Raw genomic sequence first — 24,504 nt, forward strand, 5'->3', positions numbered from 1 at the left:
ATATTAAATTTATATTATTTTTATTCTAAATTAATGAATTATATTTATAATTTTTATTATGAAAAGAAATATAATATTATATTAATATAAAAATACTATTCGCTTACTTATGGATAATGTCTGAAACAGAAATATTTTTTGAAAAACAATAGAAACAAGAAATTCTTGTTTCCAACAATTTTGAAATTTTTGTTTTCATTTTTTAAAAACAAAAAAAATTATCAAACACGTTTTCTGCTGTTATTTAGAAAAAATAGAAAAAAAAAAAAAACAAAATTGATATCAAATAACCCCTTAATTTATTATTCTATTTATGTACATATGGAACTCATTTTACGATTAATAATATTATTTTTATTGAAAAAAAAAGCAATCAAAAGTTTTAATTATAGTGTATACAAACTTACAATTCAATCGAAGTTCTCAAACAAATTCGATTACACGTGAAATTATAACACTCCTGCAACTTAAATATTTTAATTTTTAAAATCTCACCGATTAATAATAATGAAATAAATATGTAATACATTATTAATATATAGAGGTTATATATTATTAGTAAATTATAATAGCTTATAAAAAATTAATTTTAAAATCTTAAAATCTTTTAAAAAATACAATTAATCTTTAAAATAATTTTTATAAAATATTATTATATAATTTATTAATAATATATATCATTTATATGCTATAGTACATCAGATATAAATAATATTAACTTAAATCATAAATTTGATAAAATAATTAAACGTTAAATAATCTTGAAAATTTTGTGTGAGATTATATACTAATTTACTCCATTAGTTAAAAGTCGTACAAGTACAAGTACCACTTAGAAAATGAAGTACAAAGAAATGGCAACGTAAGTTGACAACGAACTTACAGTATCCTTTTGCTATATTAAGAAGTCAACTGTGAATTTGTTTCAAAAGTAGGCTAATGAATGTGCACCGAAAAGAGCTTGTAAAACAATTAACAAAAACTGAAGCACCCGCTTCAATAACGAAATTTCGTGCCTCCACGATGGTTCGGGTCCTCCTGCTAGCGTTATTGGTCTTGAGCTCCTGGGAAACCAGACGGGTCAGCTCGCACGAGGAATCGGGGGTATGGAGTTGCGAGTCAAAGTCGGAAATTCGAGTCCAAGCGGATTTCAGACCCGGAGTCATCACCCTTGATGGACATGCCGATGATTGGAAGGACATTGATGGGTTCGAGTTCTCTCTCCTACCTGCTCTTGACCCAGATCAGGACCATGAGTACAAAGATGGAAAAATGACAGTGAAGGTAATGCCCATTGCTTGGACATTAAAGAAAAAAAATTTTGACCAATGAGTTCTGAGTCACTGTTTTTGTGGGATTGTCTTAGGCTTTACATGATGGAAATGATGTCTTCTTCTTGTTGCGAGTTGATGGGGACTATGCCTTCTCCAAAGGGTAACTTTCTTTAGAACTAGATTTAGTGTCTTTTTGATGTGTTGGACGTTCAATTTGAATTAAACTACTATCCAACCCTCTTGAGGGCATTTTTGTGATGGTGAACTCGATAAGGATTTGGAGATTGAGCTGGGATTGGTTCGCACCTGCAGCAAAAAAGCACGGTCAAGGACATCGGCGTTTGTTCTTCGGGGCATGCTCAAGTTAGTCAAGTGATTTAAAGTTCTTGAAATAAGAATGTAAGTAGCAGAAAGTATGGAGAAAGCTTAAGGGTAAAGGGTTTAAAATCTCTTACCTGGACCTCCTTTTTACTTTATATATGCGACAATAGATGGTGATAGTGGATGGGAAGTCCATGTGGAGCTCGAGGGGGGGTTATGTGGGTAAGCGTGAGTTGTATTTAATGATCTCAGACCAGCATGGGAACCGATTGATTTGTTGTGAGGTGATGTGCCAATGGAACGTAAGTAGAAGTAATTGGGCGAGTTGTCTCCATGGGTGAGGAGGTCAAGGCTGGCGAGCCAGTATTATGGCAAAAAATCTAAGCATTGATCTTTTTTGGTGGCGACATGGCAGTCAGGAGTGTGTTGACTTAACGAATGTGGAAGTTGATCTTGTTGACCAGATGATCAGATGTAACAAATCTCGAAAGATTTTGATCTTTTTGGTCTGTTTGAGATGTCCAATAAAGTTGGATAGCTGGTGCCTCACGCAAATAGTTAGAAAAGGAAGATTATTAAATTATGATGCCATCATCTTTGCTCAATGCATCAAGATATCATTATCCATGGCATGTCAAATCGGTTTACTTTGTTTTTTGTGGTGCTAGTGTTAATTTTCTTTCCTTAATATTGTGTAAATGGAATAGGGAGCATTTTGTAGCTGAATCTGTTGCTACACGCTGACTTGTCTATGTTAAAGCCTTACAGTGAACTGGGTTTTACTTTTTAATGCAGGGACAGCAGCAAATGCCCATCTGTAGCTCTTATGTTTCAAATTGGGGATGATGCGACCTATCATGATGTAAGTTATTCCATCTAACTCTTGCCCTATGTTTATTTTACTTTGATACTCGTTGTTTGCTGCTCCTTGATGAAAGGATGAAAGTTGAGAAAGTTTATTGTGGTGCAAGATGGGTGGCTGTAAAGAACAAAGGGGCTCTTGCACCAACAGGACTTGCAAAGGCCATGAAGTTGACATTATGCACTTCTCTATTGGAAACGCTATACCTGGAAGGCTTTATGGTGGCAACCCAATAGATAACACAGATGGAAATGGAGGTGATAGGTAATGTAGTACAACGTAATTTGAAGTAGTACAAATGAATCCTTGGCCATCACAATAGCGACTGATGTACTCTTCTGGTGAAATGTTCCAGAATTTAGTATTTTATGATACTACTTTTATTTGCTGACAGGTTTGGTCATTTGGTTGATGCATATGCTTGGAACCCGCACTGTAGATACCTTGATGGATTGGGTCCGTCTGGTAATTTCTAAGATCCTTTAATCTTATTGGCCCGTTTTTATGAGTTTGATATTTGCTTTTTGGAGATAAAAACGATGGGATTTCCTTTGAGCATGGCAAAACAAAGTGGAATGATGCAATAAAGATAGTGACACTAAATCAAGGTGCCATAGAATGAGAGGGCTACTCCGAAAAGTCAGACTTTATCTTTTATGAGACACTAGATTGCTTGCTTAATGGATATGGCATTCACTAGAAGGAACTTTTTGAAGATCTTGAAGTGTTAACGACTTCTTTAATGATACTAAAACATCAAGCTGGCACATCAACAATTATTATTAATCTGATTGACTATGCTTGGGGTTTGATCCTTAATGCGTTATTAGATGTCTAAATAGCTTATCATCCTGCCCTGATAGTGTTTAAATTGTTGAAATTACCTTCTTATCACTGTCCGTACCCTTTTTCTTTTGCCTTCCACTTCTCCTTTAAGTGCCTTCAACCAGGATCAAAACACTCGGTTTATTTGTTGCTTATTGTGCTATCTTACATTATTTTGAGAAGAAGAACAATTATTGTGATAGGATAATTAGTTGTTTGATTATAGTTTTATGTTCCTCCCAATTTCCAACTTTTATTTTCGTAGGACAAATTATGCCCTTTTTGCTCTTATTTTGTCTGATATTGTATCATCCTCTCCAGTACATTTTTGACTTATAAGATTTCTCAATTGTCACTCTCATTTTAAGATGTTAAAATTATTTATTTTTGGTAGAAGACCAAAAATTCCTTACTGTGTTTGATTATGTCTCCTTTGAGAACTTAACTTTGCACATGACTATATGAGTGAGTTTCTTCTCTGCTTTATACGTAAATCTCTTATACGAAACTTTCTAGTTTTTGTTCTTCATGATCCCACTCCAGCTGGAAGGAGATGATTCTTCTTGACTTTGAAAACTTGTAAGTTCATTACACAGACAAAATGCTGCAATTCTATTATTTTACTATGAACTTGTAAGTTCATGAGTCTAAATGCTGCATTTCTAAGTCTGCAATATATTCCTCGCTTCCTGCCGTACTCTATCATTTTTCTACTCCTCTAGGGGTATGCTTTACCACAAAGCTAGTGGATTCTTATTGATGTCTTTTAGTTGATTGATTGGCTTTGAGATATGTACGAGACAAAAAGGAAAATTTATAACTTATATTTCTCTTGTGGCTTTGTTTACTACATTTAGTTAATGATGACTACCTGCTCTGTCTCTATCCTTTCTCTTTCATTCCCCCATCCCCTACCCCCTTTAAAAGGTATTGGTTGTAGTAGTTTTTGTTTCTTCATTGTTTAAATTAATATGATTTATCCTTCTTCACTGTTACGAAATGATTCTAGTGCACAGAATAGCTGGAAAGGGGCATGGTGGCACAGTAGCTTAACAGTTCTTTCAGGTAATTAAACTATCATGATTATATATTAATGGAGTTGAATATCTAGATTTTACTTCCTCAATGTCATAAGTTTATGGATCGGTTCAGATTTATGGACTCACTGTTGCTTGGTGAGTTTTATTAGAAAATTAGTATTTCCAGGACAAATGGAATGGTCTATAGGCTGATATGCATTTCTACAAGTGAGTGGTCCATATGCATGTTTCAATATCCTCAAACCTGTTTAAGTAGTGACTACTCCTTTTGCATGTTTTTGGAGCTTGGACAGGCAATTATCCATGCATCAAGTTGGTCAAGAGCCTTATATTCTGCAACAAAATAACAAATAAAATTTATTTCTAATGTCAAGAATAACTCTTTGGTTTTGTTAGCATCATTGTCTGTTGGTCGATTGTTTTGATTTTTTTTTTATTCTATTTATGCTTAATCAATGTTATGCTTTAGTGTCTTAGAGAGTTAGAGTCAATATTTCATCTTTCAAGTTCTCAAAGGTTAGACTTATGTACTTTTAAAAGGTTTTGTGGAGGAAGACAGTCCTTATTCCACAGGAGGTCAGAAGGGAACGTATTATTTTGAATTTTCTAGGCCTTTGAGAACCATGGATCGTCTTCAACAGGTTAGACACTAATTTCTGGCTTTAGCCTTTTTGCTCCTGGTATTAAATATTAACAAATGTAACCCATATTTTTTTGTGTTTTTGGCAAAATTCTTTAATCTCTGTACTATATGATATATGTATTTCTGTTTCTGTTGCCTGTCAAACAAAGTAGATCAGGGATTATGGCTTTAAAATTGTTCTTATCAACAATGCATAGTCATTACTGTTGGCGGATTTAACATGGGAGTATAGGAGCCCTTGCTCCCAATGAACCTTGCCGGAAAATTTAAGATCTACTTATATTACTTAAATGTTTTCATATTTTCTGTTTTTCTTTTTGGCATATATTGGACCTTGGGCTGAATAAAGGGTAGCTTTCTCCCATCTCAGAAACCTCCTCTCCCCCTTGATATTTTTGGTATTGCAACTACCAGATGGCTTATTGATAGGTTGTATCTTTGAGGACTTTAAGTCATAATTTTAAATCATGAGCTCAAGGTCTCATTACGAGTAGAATTCACTCAAAATCATATTAGCGCAACTGCTTCTAGGTAGTTTTTAATATGTAATTTTAAGACAATAATTTAGGAGGTAAAAAGCAAATAAACATGTAAACCCACTGCATTAAAATCTCGGCTCTCCCCTTTTAATCACATAATATCATAAAGTTCCTTTTATTAGAAGACCTTATGACCCCTATATTCCTAAAATTTACTCTTGCTTTCAGCTGAATTTCTTACTACCTCTTTTTAAGAAAAATGGGTGAGCCGACTCTTCTCCTATTCTAAAATTTAAGTAGTGATTATGGTAAATTATGCTGCTAACGCTGATGCTTAAAATGAAAATTGAACATTTCTGTTATTACAACGTAAACACGGATAATGCTGTTGTTCCTTTCTGTTAGGTATTTACCTTGCAACAACCTGACACAAGTGATTTCTCTCTTGCCTTGCAGGATGTTCAGTTCACAATTGGCGGATCAAGCAAGATGTCTGCCGCATTCTGGTTTCCGGTTAATGGGAATCCGTGGGTTGGATCTGGACACTATACTATTAACTGCGATTGGGTGCCATTGGATGTTGATTCAGGTGGTTCTATCCTAACCAAGTCTTCACCAAACAGCTCCTGGGATGCGACCAGCGCCTTCAACCTTCTATTCTCGATAGCAGCTCTCTGTATAGCCATATTTGTGGCATGTAAGGTTTCTAGACCCAAGGGTGTCCCATTTACACCAATGGAAAATCTTTAGATAGCTATACAGGTCTGCCATTATCAATAATTGACTTGGAGCTCGTCATACATGTCAGGCATTGTACTATTGCTTGAATTTGTACTGCGTAGCTTTGTACTTTGAACAGTTCCCACTTTATTATTATTATTTTTTAATTAAGAAGTTTGATTTTAGTTTAGTTTCTGCTTTTTAGGGTGAAGCATGTCTGATTTGATGTCAAAGTCGGCTCCATTTTCCATGGGCACATGTTTGGTAACCTAGCTTTCTATAAAGGATATGGAGGATCATTTACTAATATTCTTATGGCCGATCTGTCCTGGGAAAGCCCAAATATTATAGTTTCTTAAACCCCATGGTGCTTCAATGTTGCTAATAACTATTTGAAGGAAGTTGAAGAGAAGCTCTTGAACTTTTCCCCAATATGCAATTCAGTCCTAAATCTTATGGTATTTTGTACAAATATCCTCATATTTTGAGAAAAGTATTACAAGCACTTAAGCTTAACCAAACATATTGGAGTATTTTTATTTGGTAGGATAGACAAGCCTACCTTGCTAAGTGCCACAAAAATAATGTAAAAAATTTTCTTTTGTCTAAGTGTCTTTGTAGTGTGTTTCTACAACAAATAGAGATTATGCTCAATTATCTATAGTTTTTCTATAGTCTGAAAGTGGTGTTTTTGATAAATCTAGATATGTACCACTAGAAGTAACATTTTTTTTGTTTAAAGATTCAATATTAGTGTTATTAGAACTTTGGGTTGTTTGCCTTGGTTTTGTACTTTTTATCTCATCTTTTTTTATAAGATAAGGTTGATGTTATTCTAGAAAGTCTAGGTTAGACATTTATGAAAATCTTAATAGGTAATTTGTTTTTGGGTTAGAAGCTTCTCCTTTTTTTTTTTCCACGATCTACTGTTTGTGGATTGTTTCTTTGTTCATCTTTTTCTTCCGTTTCTTCTTCAAAAGTTTTAGATTTAACTTCATCTTTTACTATTGGGTTAGTAGCTAAGATGTCATCAAAATTATCATTTATGCTTTCTTCATCACTGGAACTTTCATCAGTGGTATCGTAATTTAGCATATAATGATAATTGAATTTTGTAAAAAAAATTATATGGGTATGATATAAACTTTGATCATTTTCAAATATTCTATCCATTTTTTGGATGTTTTTTATTTTTTCCATTTTGTGTTTAAAATGTTCAATCAAACTTTTGTAAGATTGGAAATCCATATTTTCTTGTTTAGAAAATTTAGGATTTGTAGAAGATAATGGTTTATCATCATTTACCTTAATAGTATTTTCATAAAATAGAGGGCCTAAATCATTTGTTTGTGATTTTTGTTCTAGTTTATCATAAATATTATCAATTTTTTCTTTAATTTTATCAATTTTTACAAAAAATTTTTTTGAAAAATGAAGCAAATAAATCAACTATACAATTAATAGATCTACTTATAGCTTGTGGATTTGATTCTAAGCAAGTTCTACATGTAAATTATGATTATAAGTTTTATCAGAATAGATACAATTATCTTCTTTAAATGATTCCATGTTTTAGCTGCCTAAAACCAAATGTTTTTCTTTAATGGTTTTAAAGAAGCTAATTAACAAAGGTTTACACAGCCACAAAAACCAACAAAAGAAACCAGAGAAATTGATATGGGCTTCAAAACATAAATTTACTTTTAGAAGATAAAGTGTAAAAGGTCAAAAAACTTACAAAAATAAAGAACACTTCAAATATTCTTATATATATATATATATATCTCTGAAAATAAAACACACTTAATTTAGATATAAGGCTTTGATACCATTTACATAAACAAAAACAAAAGAAGAAAAAGGCTGAAGAAACTCTATGTTTTTAGAGCTGAAAGGGACTAAGAGAGGAATATCAGATTAAGAGAAAGGAATGGAGTGAGAGATGCTTCCAGAAGACTTTACCTATACAATGAAGAGTTTGTTTATTTATAAACAAAATTAAACTCTGGTTTGTACAACAACTAACTGAGGTATGTACAGTAAAAATTGATAGCTATTTTCTGTTACAATGATAAATTGATTTTATCTTTTCCTGTAGCTGATTGAAGTTTGTCTCCAAGCTGTTTAGCTATTTCGGATATCAATACAAGTTATCTTTTTATGTCAGTAGTGGTTTATTTTTTATTAGAATAGCTTATCCTTCTTGAATATTATTCAAATTAACTAACTTTTTATCTTCTAAATTAAAAGATTATGGAGAAGTATTTTTGGATTTGTTCCATATCTGCCAATCTTCTTGGTATTGGAAGAGTGAATGTTATGGATGATCAAGATCTTCCATGATAGGTAATTTGTAAAGTAATTCCAGTGCTTCTGGATCAATTAGTCCTGTATTGGTTTTTGTTTGCCTATACAAGATTCTTTTTCCATTTGTTTGGAGATCAATGCAGGGAAATTGTGAAGATGTAATTGTAGTATGTAATGTTTTTGCTAGATGCATTAAAGATATTCATGCTTGGAATTGGTATTTTGAGGGATTTGAGAATTTTTTAATGACCAAATGTAATTATTTTTTATTTTCTATTAAATCATTTTGATATTCAAGAGGAGGTCTAGACATTAGTTTTGTTATTTCCTAGATTTGATATGGCTAAAAAAATCTTTGTTTTTGAAAATTTTCAAGCAAATTGGTAATTTTGAAATGTACATACAAGAAATATTGATCATTTTTTACATATTCAATAAATCTTGATTTGATGAAGGCAGGAAAATTGACTAATTTGTTAAAAGGAAAATTTTGGTACATAATTTGGCTAACTATTCCAATTTCGATGCTTTTTACATCGAATGGGTCATGATCGAGTTTAAATTTTATTAAAGGAAAAACTTCAACTATTTTTGGTTTTCCAAATAGGTTGCAAAATAGTATTCTTCAAATTTTTCTTGCAATATTTTTTGCATTTCAAGAAGAATTGAATGATTGATTTGCAGGAATAATTCTTTTGTTAAGAATATTGCTACTTTTTCAAATAGTAAAATTCTTTTTAATTTTACTATTTTTTAAGAATGAGTTTTTTGCTCAAAATATTCATAGAGTTCGAGAAAATTCTTTATTTCTTCAACATTGTACTACTTTTCTTCAAGAGCAAAGAAATCAATATCTTATATTTTTAATAGGTTAGAAGAACAAAGATTATTGAAAACCAAAATTTCAAGATGAACTTGATTTTTGGTTTGGTTAACCAAAAATTCAGATAATTTGGTCATCCCTTTTCGAAATTGTGATTTATTTTGAGTAAGATGAGATTTTCAAATATTATTAAGAAGGTTATATATCTTTGGATTGGGACCAGGGTTGTAAAAATCTTTTATTTCTCCACCAGACATTTTTGGTGGTTGCAACAGATTTTTTATTTACTTAACAATTTGAGAGTAAGATACAGGAGTCCATTGGTTAGGATCTTGAGCAAATTGAAAAAAGTTTTGCTGCTGCATTACTGGTTGTATTGCAGTTCGAGGGAATTGAAAATAAAGTCTTTGAGGAATACTTTGGATTAAATATCCTTATGGTGGATAAACAAAAGGAGTAAATTCTAGGTTAGGATTCTTTTCTTGAAATAAAAAGAGGTTTTATAGTTATCATAATTACTCCAATATGAATATATTTAACTTTTTGATGCTTTTTCAAAAATTTTTGAATTTTTTCTTTTGTAAGTAAAGGAACATCAACTGATTCTTGTTTAGAATCATTTACTATTGTATCACCACTAACTTTTTCAATGTGGCATTTTACAAAAGGTTGAAATATTTTGAAAAATTTTGTTTGATAACTATCATCGTTTTTGATGATTTGTAATTTTTTAAAGTTTTTTGTCAGAAAATATATGGGTTTTTCCCATAACATTTCTTAAAGAAATCATTTGTTTTTCAATTGGATTAACTGAAGTGGAGATAGAAGATGTTTTTGAATTTGCTTCTTGGTTTGAAGAAGTATTCATCATAAAAATAAATTCTGTTTCGTTATCAGAAGTATCTGAATCTATTTCTCAAAATAATTCATAAAAATTTTCATCTTCGGATAAGTTTTATGCAAAACAGATAGTTAAATCACGTTGTTCAAGAATATTTATAACCTTTCTAGCACTTTTTTTTAGAGGATAATTTGGTGTTATATGTCATTCTTCTTCGCAAATAAAATATTTGCATTTTGGTTTATTAGAAGTTTTTCTTCTAATAACAAGTTTTTTGCCTTTTGAAAGCTTATTTTTAGATTTCCATTTTTTCATAAAATATTTTCGTTTTTTCAAAATATGTTTTTTATAAAATTTATTTGACGACTTGTTACAGCCAAATTCAAATTCATTTTCTAAAATCTTAGTGCATTGTTTATTACTAAGTTTGTTTTTAACCTATTTTGGTGCCTTTTGTTTAAGACAATATTCAATAACTTGTTTTTGGATATAGTTTATTCTATTTTCAAGAATATCATATAAAGCTATATTATTAGAAGAAGTACTAGAACAATTGGATTTTTTCATCCATAATTCTAAATAAGTAGAATAATTTTGTGAACATAATTCATCCATGGTGAGGGAAGTTTATGAAAATATTGTTCTTTTTAAAAATTTGAATGTTCTTTATCCAATTTTTGGTATTCACTCATATATTTTTAAGAGTAATCATCAAGGTTTTTGATGTTACATAATTTTACTTTTGAAAGTATGTATTGAGCTTCATTGTTTGGATTGCTTCATCCATACTTCCACAAAACTTATTTTTTAAGATTTGTGTTATACCTTTGAGTAAATCTGGAATTGTAGTGATTTGATTTAGGAGGTTCCCTTTTTAGGTCTTTCCTAATTTAGAATTTTTCCATTTTCTAATAATTGAAAAAAATCACTATAGATTCTAAGAAGAAGAGGAAGAATAATTAACCTTTTGGTTTGTTTTTTTTATATAGTTCTTCATTATCCTTTTTGTTCTAGAGGTTTTTTGCCTCTATCCATTAGGTTTGCTAAGGTAATTGCAAGAATATTTTTATCACTGTTTAATAAACTCAATATTAAAATTATATTGACATAAAAAATTATACCATCTAATCCTTCTTGGATTAGTGTCTATTTTCTTATTTTTAAGAAAATCTCTTACAGCTTGATTATCAGATATATATGAAAACGTATTACTACATTTTTCATGGTAAGTAACTTTTTTTTTTCAAAAATAAAATATTTTATTTTCAAAAATAAAATATTTTATTTTGTTATGTTTGAACTTTCCTGAATTATAGCCATAGATAAGTTCATTATTTTGAACTTTGGCTCTTAGAACATATCCTCAGTGTTTTTCTGAGACATCTGATTCTAAAATAAGCAAATCTCATTTTTTAGGAAAACATACATTAGGTATATAAATAAGATTTGATTTTACCTATTTGATCATTTTAGTATCTTGTTTAGACCAAGAAAAATGATTATCTTTTTTAAGTTTTTCTTGTAAAAATTTCTCTTTTTTAGAAAGATTTTATTTTATAAATTGTCTTCCATAGTTTAGAAAACCTCAAAATTGTTGAAAATGTTTTTTTATTTTTTCAGGTTTTCTCGAAAATATTTTATTTTTGAAATAATATGATATTGTAAAGAAAGACCATTGGAGGAAAAATTTAAACCTAAAAATTCAATTTTTGTTTTTTCTAACTCAATCTTTTTTAGAATGAGAATGATTCCATGTTTTATGAATTCTTGTGAAATCAAATTGAAATGAGTTCTATGTTGAATTAGTGTTTTTGAAAAAACAAGAATATCATTAATATAAACACAATAATATTTTTTGTGTTTAAAAAATAGTGTCCATCCATCATTGAAAATTTTGAGGTGCATTATAGAAACCAAATGGCATTATTATTCATTGATATTGTCCTTGTAGAGCATTAAAAGCAGTTAATGATTTTGACTCTTTAGAAAGCATAATTTGTCAAAAACCTGATTTAGAATCAAATTTGCTAAAATATTTAGTTTTTTTTGCTAAATTTATTAAAACATCTTTTCGTGGAATAAAATATCCATCGAAAACAAGATTTTGCTTAAGCATTTTATAGTTGATTACCATTCTGGCTTTATTACGTTTTTGCTCAACATGATTTCTTACCATGAAAGCAGTACTAGAATATGGACTGTTTGTTGGTTTAATTAATTCTTTTTGTAAAAAATCTTTGATTTAAATTTCAAATTCATCTATATCCTATTTGGTATATATTATAGGTCTTACTTGAATAATTTTATTGGGATCTATAATTTGTAGATCACAATATCAAGGACTTCTAGATCATAATTTTAGTTATTCTTCACTAAAATTTTTTAAAAAGATTTTAAATAATTAGTATTTTTCACTAATAACTTTGATTTTAGTTTTATTAGCTTCGGGTTAAAAATCTTTATCCCAAATATGTTTGTGATTTTTAATGAGAAGAATATCTATAGATTGTTTATCTATAGTCGTGGTGACTTTGTCAAAATTAAAACTTAAAGGAAAATAACCCAATATATTGGATTATTTCGTTAGGATATTTGAAGTACCCATCAGTTTTGGCATAATTTTTTCATACATAATACTATCTGCATAATTTGTGTGTTATATGATATGTTAGTAGAATATTTGACTCCACGGTTCGATTACAATGGATAAAGTTTAAATCATTGGATGACCATCAATAAGCCTTAAACCTTCACAGCTAGGGATGGCAATGGGTCGGGTCGGGACGGGTTTTTGCTCGCCCCGAACTCGACCCGATAATTTTTTATTATTTTTATATCCGATTCTGACCCGACCCGACCCGACGTTTATATAAAATCATATCGATCCGATCCGACCCAAAATTAATAAAATATTATTTTTAATATAAATATAAAATTAACTATATATAAAAATATATATAAATAATTATAAAATTAAATAAATAATAAAAAAATTATTTATATATATATCGGATCAAATTTGTCTAAAACCCTACTCCGACCTCGATTTTTTTTTCATGCCACCTGACCTGATATCCGATTTTCAAAAAAAATATCGATCCTAAAATGTTGGATCGGATCGAATCGAAACCCGTCGGTTTTGGATTTTTTTGCCTTCTCTATTCATAACTGTAAACATTAAAAGAAAAAAAAAAAAAAGAAAAGAAAAGAAAAACGACTGTGTTTAACATACGCTAAGTCACTAGTCAGGCACTTTATTAGTTTGCTCGCTCTGTGCGGAGACGGTTCTTAACTCGGAAAGCAAAAGCCCTAAACCCATCCACCCTGGTCAGAACTTAAAATTTTCTTTTAAAAAAATGCTGTATTTATTTCCAGACAGTGCTTGAACGAGTTAAAAATTGTGTTGATTTTCTTCAGTAGATGTTCAGTTCCTAATTTATATCTTTGAAATTTCTTCCAATGGCTATTGAAGGAATAAAAAAATCTCAAGCTTCAGCGTCTCAACCCCCGCGCAAAATCAACGTGCAAAAATTCGCAGAATCCAGGGCCACCGAGCTTGAGACGCTTCACTCAACTATATCAACTCGACTCAACAACGATTTCCGGTCTCGTAGAAACAAGAGAAGGAGGACCACCGCATTCGACAATCAAGTCGCCAAGAAGAGATACAGAAAGAGGTTGAGATTAATCAAGGTTGATAAAAGTAATGTTTCGGGCTTAGAGACGGAGCAGAAGAAGAACAAATCTCCCCTTCCACGTCGCGTTCGTCGGAGATTGGAGCTTAAAAAGAATCCAGGAAGCGGTTTTGTTACTTCAGGGGATGGTACCAAGAGGTTGAGAACGCATGTTTGGCACGCGAAGCGGTTTACAATGACGAAACGATGGGGATTTTACCTTCCTTTAGGATTGCAGGGCAGGTAAATAAGTTATTGTTTAAGCCTTTTTAGAAGTGCAGAAAAAGCCCAAATTTTTACAATCTCCTCTTTGAAATTCCCGTGTTTATATGATATAGAGGAAGGGGATCGAGGGCAGTGTTGAGGTGGTTCAAACAGGGAGTGCTTGTTCATGATGCGAGCTATAATGTTGCTGTTCAACTGGAAGGACCAGAGGCAGGCACTTTCTTTTTCTTTTTAAATCTAATTTACTCTTTTTGGGGTTCTTTTAGTTGATTTTAGTAATAATTGGATCAGAGTATTATTTTATTTGTTTCCAGGATTCTTTAATGGCAGTATTACAGATGGTTCTAGTGCCTTCTCCGCCAGTTCAATCTGAAGGTGTTTCTGATTCTGTTCTTTCCGGTATTACTTATGGAACTGCTATGGTAGGTCATTCTTTTGCACCTTTTCTTAATGAGTATGAAATAATAATACTAAATCATTTACTTGCTTTTCTTTTTGCTTTCAGCTTCATCATGTTGGAGCACCTTCTTCACAGCCAATTGCGCCTGTGACTTATATGTGGCGTCCTCACCAGGAGAGTAAAGAAGATGACAATGATAATTACCTTGATGTTGTTGAATGTAATGATCCATGTAGAAATGGCTATCATTCTTGCTTTCGCCAACTTTGGCTTTGGATTCATGCCTCAGGTTTTAGTGAGGGATATTATGCTCTAAACTGTGCTTGTCAAAAACAGGTAAACAAACTTTGTTAGAATGTTATTAATTATAGTACAATTTCATGAAGCTCATGAGTGTGGGCAAGCTATTTCATTCAGTCTCACATAGACATTAAACAAAAAGACTGCTCGTATACATATCACATGCTGTTATTATGTTAGATAGTAATTCTGTGTTTAATTATTTTTCAGATGATTGAGAGAGGTATCACTATTAATTGTTTTTCACGTGAGGGTCAACTTGCAAAATTGGAATTAAATGGGTCCAAGGCATTTCAGCTTCTTCAGAAGACTGTTCATCCTGTCTCTTGGTTAGTTATTTAGATATATATTATGGCAATTTTGAACTAAGATAAGAATTAAAAATGAGCTAAACAAGTTGATTGCCTTTGCAGCATTGTGGAGAATTGTTGGCAACTGCAAAAGTGTTCAATTGCAAAGGACGGTGATGACTTTCACAATAAGAACTCTTTTAAACTTGTAAATGAGGAACATGTTTCTTCTTGTGCAATTTTATCATTTTCCATCAAGGATCCTCGTGTATTGCCTTCTAAAAGGGCCACAGATTTTGCTGAGCCAGATTCTGTCCTTGATATGCAAGAAGTTGAAGTTAATGACTGTGTTAACTTAACTGGATATTTAGATAAGAATGAGGAGGTAGCCTCACCCTCACGTTCAAAACCTGAAGGAAATGGAATTTTATCGTACAACAAAAATTTGTGGGATGCTAGCTGTGGAATAGACCCCCCAGAGGAAGAACATGAACTTTGTATGGAAAAGCATCAGCAACTAATGGGATTTTTTTGCCTTGATGATCCAAAATCAGGATCCACAAAGACTTCAAACAATGTGCAGAGCTCGCGTTCTTGCCCTATTTTGCTTCTAAAAAATAATAATGAAAAGGGCTCTCCTATGGGGTAACTACTTTGTTCCTTTTTTCCCCCACACATTAGCTATTTCTAGAAAGAAATTGACTGCTTCAAAATTTGTTTGTGCACTATGCATGCATTTAAGAATCATCCCATCTAAGCAATTTTGCAAAGGAGAAGAGCGAGTGATGTGGTTTTGTTTTTACATTGCATAACAACTCTTTTTGGTGGAGAATTGTGGCTAAGGTTTCTAACTTTTTGCACGTGTTGCATTTCATGACAAATCATCCTCAGACCAAACAGCAGCACCACTAAAAAAAAGGAAAGACAGAGAGACAAAGGAGGGTTTTACCTTTGAGACGAGCACAATGGAGAAAAATGGTTCTTGTTTGTGAGCTTTGAGCTCAGCTCAAAAACTTGTGCTATATTATGTTTGAAGTTTAGTCATGCTAATTAGGACTTGGATGTTTAATGTAAAGGGTTTTGTTATTATGTCCTATTGGTTGAGACAAATGTCTGGATAAAGCTATTTCTATGCTGCTTTAGGTTTACCTTGATAGATCGGGCAGGTTTTGTTAGTTTTCTTAGCCTTGTCATCTCATTTTTGTTTGCCATCATGGAGGCAAAGTATTTTCTTTGCAAAATCTTGATTCAGAAATCTTGTCTTAGAACTCGTCAATGATCTTTCTTCCCTCATTCTTTATTGCAGATGGTCTGTTATACTACCTATAAATTGGGCTAAGGTCTTCTGGCTTTTTCTTGTCTCAAAAGGGGCTTATGCAATTGGGCTGAGAGAGAAACACTGGGTTGCATGTGAAGTGAGTGTGTGGCTTTAAGAATCCTGTCTTGGAGTAATAAATTATCCAAAATTGCTGTTAATTTTCTTTCTTTTGCAGATTGGACTGCCTTATTTTCCTTCAGATTTCCCTGACTGCAATGCATATTTATCCCTGAAGGAAATTGAAGCCGCTGCCTCTAGGCAAGATGCAGAGCAGCGTCCTCCTGCTATAAGACCTTTTAGAATTCCCATTCCACCACCTTGGAATGTTGTCCATGCTGCTTTTGACAAACTATCCCTGAGGGTGAAAGAAGCTGAAATTTCGGGTGGAGAAAACATGGTTGGGAAAAACTCAATGACTAATTCAAGTTGTGAAAGAAGTGATGTAACATCATTCAAGTGCCTTAATTCATTTGAAGGCACTGTAGCTAGGACATCCAATATGCTGACTGACTTCTTGAATGGCATTCATGGTGAACATTTGCTTTTATTTCCTCAATTTCAAAATAGCAAGTCAAGTCTCGTTAAGGTTATGAAGGATAAAAGCATGATGGGAAAAGGCCAAAATGAGATCAGTCAAATTAGCTACAGCCACAAGTTATGTTTTGTAAGGGTTCATCTTCAAGCGTACAAGGAGGGTGTTTTTGAAGATGGATCTGTTATATGTGCAGCTTGTCTCACTGATATATCATCATGGACTTCCAGGTAGTCATTTGATAAAATTCCTTCTATATTCCAAGTGGTTTTTAATTTGAAATCTGCAACCTTGCATGATCATGAATGCTTATACATACATGCTTGTCTTCTAATTATTGGGTCTATGCGAAAGGAGGTAGCTACCTGAAATGTGTTTACTTCAGCATGCTTTGAACACTTAGAATGCATGACTATTGGTGCCGAGCTTCGGGCTAAGGGTCAAAACCCTAAAATTACAAGAAAGAAAGAGAGCGGTTAGGGCAAAGGTAGGGAGTGTTCTTTGTGTTTGCGCTCTGATGCTAAAGTTAGATATCGGTACAAGGGAGGTCAAAAGGAGTGGAAAATAAGTGTAAGAATATAATGGGAATGGAATGATGGTACCTCGGTGTCTCTATTTATAGGTGTAAGATGTGCGGTCTGTGGGGCAAATAGTGATGTAGTTGAGCTGATATGACACTATACATGTTAGGTCAGTTCAAAAGTCCAAAATGCCTCTAGCTGTCTGTTGACAGTCTCTAATGAAAGAATGGCCAAAATGCCCTTTAAACCCAAAAATACCCTAACAATGACCATAGTTACATGACAAAGTGATTTTTGATTTGTCAAGGATTATCCAGGTGTATGCTTTCATCACTTTTTTAGGGTGCAAGCATCACACCCTATTTAATCTAAAAATAGTTATTTTTTATTTTCCCTTGACATATATTTGCTTAAAATATACCATTTCTTTTATCTGATAAATTAATTAGTCGATCTGGATATATTGCAGAACAGGTAGCATTGAAGGCGGACTTGAAATGCCTAATTCCGCTGTGGGGTCATATTTTAAAGAACAATCTTCTGGTAAGTGGGAACTCCTGGTACCAGAGGACCCCGCTTCTAGAGAATATCATCGATGGCCACTTGGTTTTGTCACTACTGGATTTGTTGGAGGGAGGTTAGTTTTCCTGCTTTTTCTTTATCACTAGTGCAAAACTTAGGTTGTCTTGAGTATTGCCTATGGTAATTTTCTTAAAGTCTGTCCAGTTTTGTTTGTAGTAATTTTCTTTGTATATATCATATGCAGCAAAAAGCCAATGGCAAATGCTTTGTGTGAAGCTGTGTTGCTAGCTTATCTGAGAGAGGAGCAGTGGAAGGAGATGCCAGTGAATCGAAGGAGGAAGGAGATATATGTCCTTGTTAGAAACCTTAGATCTTCGGCATATAGACTTGCTCTTGCTACCATTGTCCTGGAACAACAGGAAGAAGATGTGATATTCTTGTGAAATTCTGCCTACCTCTGGTTCACCGGTACATTACTGGGAAAATCAGTTTGGGAGAGCATATATATTAGTTATTTTCCTACAAATCAGGATTTGTGGGAGAAAATTAGAATGACCAATGCACCCAAGCTTTCTAGGTATGAAATCATTACCAATAATCATGTACTCCTAAATGATGCTATTTAAAAATATGAGCAAAGCCAAAAAGTGACTGAAGGGAAAAAAAGAACGAAATTTGTTATACCGAAATATGCACCAGGGCTGACGAATTAATAAACAAAAACACAACGAGAGCTCCTTAGAGGAATGGTAACTGTTACTGCTCTAAATTTCTCCGATATTGAAAACTGGGTTGAAATTGGAAGAATGGTATTCGTAATACGTTTTTGCTGCACACGCGAAAGGCCAGGGGATCCACTCCAAAACAGTCCTTTCTTAGTTTCTGCGAGAGATTCACGCCAACAAAAGAAGTTACATGTAATCTCTCTGTCTCTCGATTGAGTGGAAGTTAGCTGAAATGAAACTTTGATGTTTTATGATTATTTTTCCTCCAATTTCGCAAGACTTATAGGGTTTCATATTTCTTCTTTCATCTGGATGAAAAGATCAAATCACAAATCTTCCTTTTTCTTTCAACAATTAGGTTTTAGTGTTGGAGCAAACACTGAAAAATTGAAATTATTGCTTCTAATAAATTTGAAATTTTGAAAAAAGACTCTAAGATGTGTAATGGTGTTATTTTTTTTAAGGTTTTATTTGTCCTTACTATATTATTTAATTAATAGGTGTGTAAAAGATTTACAAACAATAAACCTTGAGGATACAATGTAACCCAATGATTGATTACATTATGTATTGATGAAATCAATCCATCAAGTATTCACCAACGTATCACAAGATTATCAAACTTCTATAAAAGTTTCTTAAAGCAAAATTTTCATAAAAGAAATCTAGAGTTTGAAGACAGAGGAAAAGTTTCAAGAATTATTTTCTATGTATTTTTAGAAAACCAGATGAAACTTTATAAACATATAAGTATCTTTTCCTACATATATGATTATCTATTTTGAATAGATAAAAATTGTAAGTTTTTAAACAATTAAAACGTTTATTTTGAATAGACTTAACTATCTGTCTTTATTTTTTCTTTTTTAATGTGAGATTATTTTTCATATTTTATTTTGAAAATCTCTAACAATCCCTCACCATTTTCAAAATAATCTAGATTTATGATGACCTTGAAAATCAATTGCAAAAATGAAGGTATCTTTCGATTTGAACCTTCACTTAGTGAAAATAAGCTAAAGTTAACTAAAATCGCATGGTAGACTATGTTTTGAATCAGCTATTCCATTTGATTAACTGAACTTGTCTAACATAATGATTTCAACACCCAATGAATACTTGGTATTCGATGACACATTTATGGTCATGTGTCTACATCCTCTTTTAATGAGTGCTATTAGAACCAAGCTTTTAAGCTTCTAGAAGCAGCCATACTTCACACTCATATAGGTAGCTCTCATCAAGAGTGTTCCTGTAACTATAACATTCTAACATATTTAGGTTATGAGTCTATTAATAGTATATTACTCAACCTTCCTTAACTATTATAAGTACTTAGCACTTTACCTGGGATGACATTAAACAATATTATTGTGCTAGCAATCACATACAGATGATGTACTTTGTTTCATTGAACTCAAAACTTGATGTTATACCAAGTGTTGAGTCGAGTTTCCATCATTGGGTAACTTTACTTCATGAGCTTAAGCCCCAGCCTTATTGAGGTCTTTTTTACAAACTCCCTAGCAAAACTTTTGGTTAAAAGATCTGTCAAGTTTTCATTTAACCTCACATAATTTATAGTGATCATTCTATCTAAAATTAATTGTCGAACATAGCTATGTCTTAATCCAATATGTCTAGACTTTCCATATATACTTGGCTATATGCCTTCGTTAGAGTTACTTCACTATCACATCGGATAAAAATTGGAGAAATTGGTTTAGGCTATAAAGGTACTTTATATAATAAATTTCTTAGCCATTCAACTTTTTTAGCTGTTGTGACTAATGCAACAAACTTGACAGCTATAGTGGAATCCTTTATGCTTCTTTGTTTCTTAGAACCCTAAGAAATGGCACCCCTACTAAGTGCAAAGATCCATTTACTTGTAGAAGCATGATATTTTATATTAGTAATCCAACTAGCATCAGAATATCGTTCTATAACTAAAGGATATCCATTATAACACAATCCATAATTGATTGTTTTCTTCAAATATCAAAGTACTCTTTTAACTACTTGCTAATGCAAGTTACTTAGATTACTTGTGTAGTTATTCAACTTTCCAATAGCAAATGCTATGCCTAGCCTTGTACAAGTCATTGCATACATTAGACAACCAATGACTCTTGCATATTGCAATTGATCGATTGTTCTATCAATATTATATACTAATTTAGTTGAGAATCTATGGGTGTAGTTACTGAAATATAATCGAAAAAATCAAACTTTTTAAGTACTTTTTCAATATAATGCGATTGTGACAAGGTTATGTCACTATCATTCCAGAGTATTCTAATTCAAGAATAATATCCATTACACCTATATCTTTCATTGAAAATTTATTTGATTAAAATTTATTTGTTTCCTTCACTTGTTTTGAATCGATGCCAAATATTAGCATATCATCCACTTATAAATAAATTATGACTTCTTTGCCATTTTCAAATTTGCTATATATGCACTTATCTGACTCATTAATTCTAAAACCATTAGCAAGAATGATTCCATCAAACTTTTGGTGCCATTATTTTAGTGCTTGCTTAAGTCCATACAAGGACTTTATAAGCTTACAAACCTTATGCTCTTGACCTTGAATGATAAATCCTTCTAGTTGTTCCATATATATTTCCTCTTCTAATTCACCATTTTAAAATGCCGTCTTCACATCCATTTGATGTATAACCAAAATATAAATCGACGCAAGTGAAATTAGCAGTCTAATTGTAGCAATTCTAGCTATTGGAGCATAAGTATCAAAGTAGTTTATCCTTTGCTTATGTAAAGCCTTTGGCTACCAACCTTGCTTTAAATTTATCTATGGTTTCATCCACTTTCATTTTCTTTTTGAAAATCCATTTACAGTATGTTGGATCAAAACCTAGTGGAAGGTCAACCAAAATCCAAGTGTTATTTTCCATTGTGGAGTCCATTTCATCATTTATTGCTTATTTTCAAAAAGTAAAATCTTGAGACTTTATTGTCTCTTCATATGTAACAAGATTAGACTTTGCATTAAAACAATAAGGAATTTTATTATTATGCTTTCGCCAATCCTTTTCACAAGGAACATAAAGAAATCTGGTTCAAAATCTTTTACCATTTTAACCCTTGTGCTTGTCTTTATTTCTTGACAATATTAATTACTAATTTTAGTTTGTTCTAATGGATTTGGAATTTTTTTTCCACTTGTAGGATGAATAGCTTGTAGTTGTTTTGAAATAGATTTAAATCTATTTTCATAAAAAATTACTTCTCTTGATTCAATAACAATGTTAACTGAAATTGAATCATTTGGTTCAATAGCCATGAACCTATATGCTTTACTAATTTGTGCATATCCTATAAATATGCATTCTATTCCTCTTTCACCTAACTCTTTTCTTTTGGGTTATGAAATTTTAACTGTAAAGTTTGATTTTTTTTATTGTATTCCAATATATACACCCATGGATTCTCAACTGAAATTAGTATTTAATTTTGATAGAACAATCAATCAATTGCAATATGCAAGAGTAATTGTTTGTCTGATGTATGCAATGACTTGTACAAGGCTAGACATAGCATTTGTTGTTAGAAAGTTGAGTAACTACATAAGTCATCCAAGTAACTTGCATTAGTAAGCAGTTAAAAAAGTACTTTGATATTTGAAGAAAACAATTAATTATGGATTGTGTTATAGTGGATATCCTTTAGTTATAGAAGGATATTCTTATGGTAGTTGGATTGGTAATATGGAAGATCATGCTTCTACAAGCAGATGGATATTTGTACTTGGTGGGGGTGCCATTTCTTGGGATTCCAAGAAACAAACAAGTATAAAGGATTCTATCATTGCTCATATGGGGTTATTTTTGTTTCTTTGTTAGGAATTCTATTTAGTATATGACAAGCTATTAATAAAGCTTCACTACAAAATTCTTGTCCTAGACCAGAATATGATAATATTGCATTTACCATTTTTGTTAAGACCTTATTTTCTTTTTAGCTACAACATTTTGTTATGGTTTATAACAAGTAGTAACTTGACGGATTATTCGGGTGGATTCAAAGTAACTCGGACTATAATATTCTTCATCTTTATCTTATCTCAAGCACTTGATAAAAGATTCATATTGAAATTCAACTTCAGATTTATATATTTTAAACTTATTAAGTACTTCATTTTTGGAATATAACATATAAACATAACAATATCTGGTACAATCTTCTATAAATGTGACAAAATATTTCTTTTTAGATAATGTAGGAGTGCTATGCATATTACAAACATCATTATGAATTAACTCAAGTAACTAAACCTTAGGAAAAGGATTTATGGTAATCTTAGTCAAACATACATGTATTACATTTATTAATGTTTTGACTAAATTCAGAAATTAACAGAACTTATTCATATCATGTAATTTGCTATAATTTAAATGACCTAATCTATAATGCCATAAATATGAAGATTCAACCATGTAAGCAGAATCAACATTTTTATTTTTATTAATAATACTGAGTTTGAACATTCCCTCATACATATACCTCTTCCTAACAAAAATTTCTCCATTAGACAGAATGGATTTATCTACCTCACAAGTTTAAATCCAAACTTGTTCATTAGACTTCTAGACACTAAGTTCTTTATAACTTCTGGTACATAATAAACATAATTCAAACTTATAATTTTTCTAGAAGTGAATTCAAGGTCAACAGTCCATTTGCCTTTGATTGTTGTTGTAGAATAATTTCCCATGTAGAGGACATTGTTATATTCACTTGGTTTGAATGTTGTGAATATGCTTTTCTCCTTGCACACATGTTTTGTTGCCCCAAAGTCAACCCACCATGATTCATCATTTTCAAACCTATGAATCTCGAAATTTATGGCAATAAAATTTTCAAAAGTATCCCTTTTTGAGGAATCATTTTTCTTTTATAACAACCGATATTCCTTATTGAAATGTCCCAGCTTACTATAATGGTAACATGAGCCTTTTTTATTCTTTTTGAATTTAGGCCCATTAACAATTTGCTTGAACTTGAACTTTTTGTTGCCAAGTTTTGTAGTCTGTCTTTCCTCCAAAACATGAACTTTGGCATCACCAGAATAGAAAATTTGTTTTTGGTTTCTGTATTCCTTTTTAATTCAAAGATGATTAGCTAAAGCCTCAAAAATGATTTTTTTTTTTTTTTATGTTTTAGACTTCTTTTAAAGTCCTTCCATGATGGAGGAAGTTTGTTTATTACAAAAGACACAATAATTGTTTCATCCATCTTATATTATATTGTTTAAACTAATTAAACATTTTTTAAATTTCACACAATTGTTTGATCATAAAACGTCCGTCAACCATATGTTAATTATTGAAATGACTAACAAAATTTTTTTTACTTGTTGCATCTTCGGTCATATACCTGGTCTTTATTTGTCCCATAACTCTTTTGCAATAGCCTCATTTTGGTATGTATTAAACAAGTTGTCAGACACGCTGTTTGGAATATGACTTTTACACATGTGGTCTGCATTATCCCATTTTTGCCTCTTTCTTATTGTAGTAACAGATTCTTTTGTTCTATTTTCTTCTGCCCTAAGAGTAGTAAGAACATATACAACTTTTAAGGTTGAAAGCAAAAAATGCATATTGTTCTGCCATTTTCAAAAATTGCCACCATCAAAACGATCCAGTTTAACCAAACTAGAAGCCAATTCCCTAAACGTTGCTTCATTAGCCATTGTTGAAACAAATAAAACCTTAAGATTGCTAGAGCAAACACTGAAAAACTATAATTACTACTTCTGGTAAATCTAAAATTTTGAATAAAGGCTCCAAGGCATGTAACAGTGCCATTTTTCTTAAGATTTTATTTGCC

General features: G+C 31.8%; 2 protein-coding genes across 3 annotated transcripts; both read left to right on the forward strand.

Annotated features, from left to right (window-relative positions):
• Positions 1 to 921: 921 nt before the first annotated feature.
• On the forward strand, positions 922 to 6,414 carry LOC111283734 (uncharacterized). The gene is made up of 8 exons (XM_022872334.2): positions 922 to 1,284; positions 1,367 to 1,434; positions 2,391 to 2,457; positions 2,567 to 2,721; positions 2,852 to 2,922; positions 4,279 to 4,347; positions 4,863 to 4,963; positions 5,901 to 6,414. Exons 1-8 carry the CDS (start codon positions 940 to 942, stop codon positions 6,192 to 6,194), a joined length of 1,170 nt encoding a protein of 389 aa, XP_022728069.1. The 5' UTR covers positions 922 to 939; the 3' UTR covers positions 6,195 to 6,414.
• A 7,046-nt stretch (positions 6,415 to 13,460) lies between these two features.
• On the forward strand, positions 13,461 to 18,899 carry POP1 (ribonuclease Ps). 2 transcript variants are annotated; one of them, XR_016340968.1, is made up of 10 exons: positions 13,461 to 14,052; positions 14,148 to 14,244; positions 14,349 to 14,456; positions 14,540 to 14,770; positions 14,945 to 15,063; positions 15,148 to 15,669; positions 16,331 to 16,439; positions 16,518 to 17,104; positions 17,870 to 18,032; positions 18,162 to 18,515. XR_016340968.1 is itself a non-coding variant. In XM_022872216.2 (10 exons), exons 1-10 carry the CDS (start codon positions 13,595 to 13,597, stop codon positions 18,358 to 18,360), a joined length of 2,598 nt encoding a protein of 865 aa, XP_022727951.1. In that variant the 5' UTR covers positions 13,461 to 13,594; the 3' UTR covers positions 18,361 to 18,899. The 2 variants fall into 2 exon arrangements, 1 of the variants encoding a protein (XP_022727951.1); XM_022872216.2 differs by having other exon boundaries at positions 17,865 to 18,032; positions 18,162 to 18,899.
• The last annotated feature ends 5,605 nt before the right edge of the window (positions 18,900 to 24,504 follow it).

Source organism: Durio zibethinus, chromosome 3 (assembly GCF_047325235.1).
Source record: "Durio zibethinus cultivar Kanyao isolate XHJ-2024 chromosome 3, ASM4732523v1, whole genome shotgun sequence".
Taxonomy (NCBI): domain Eukaryota; kingdom Viridiplantae; phylum Streptophyta; class Magnoliopsida; order Malvales; family Malvaceae; genus Durio; species Durio zibethinus.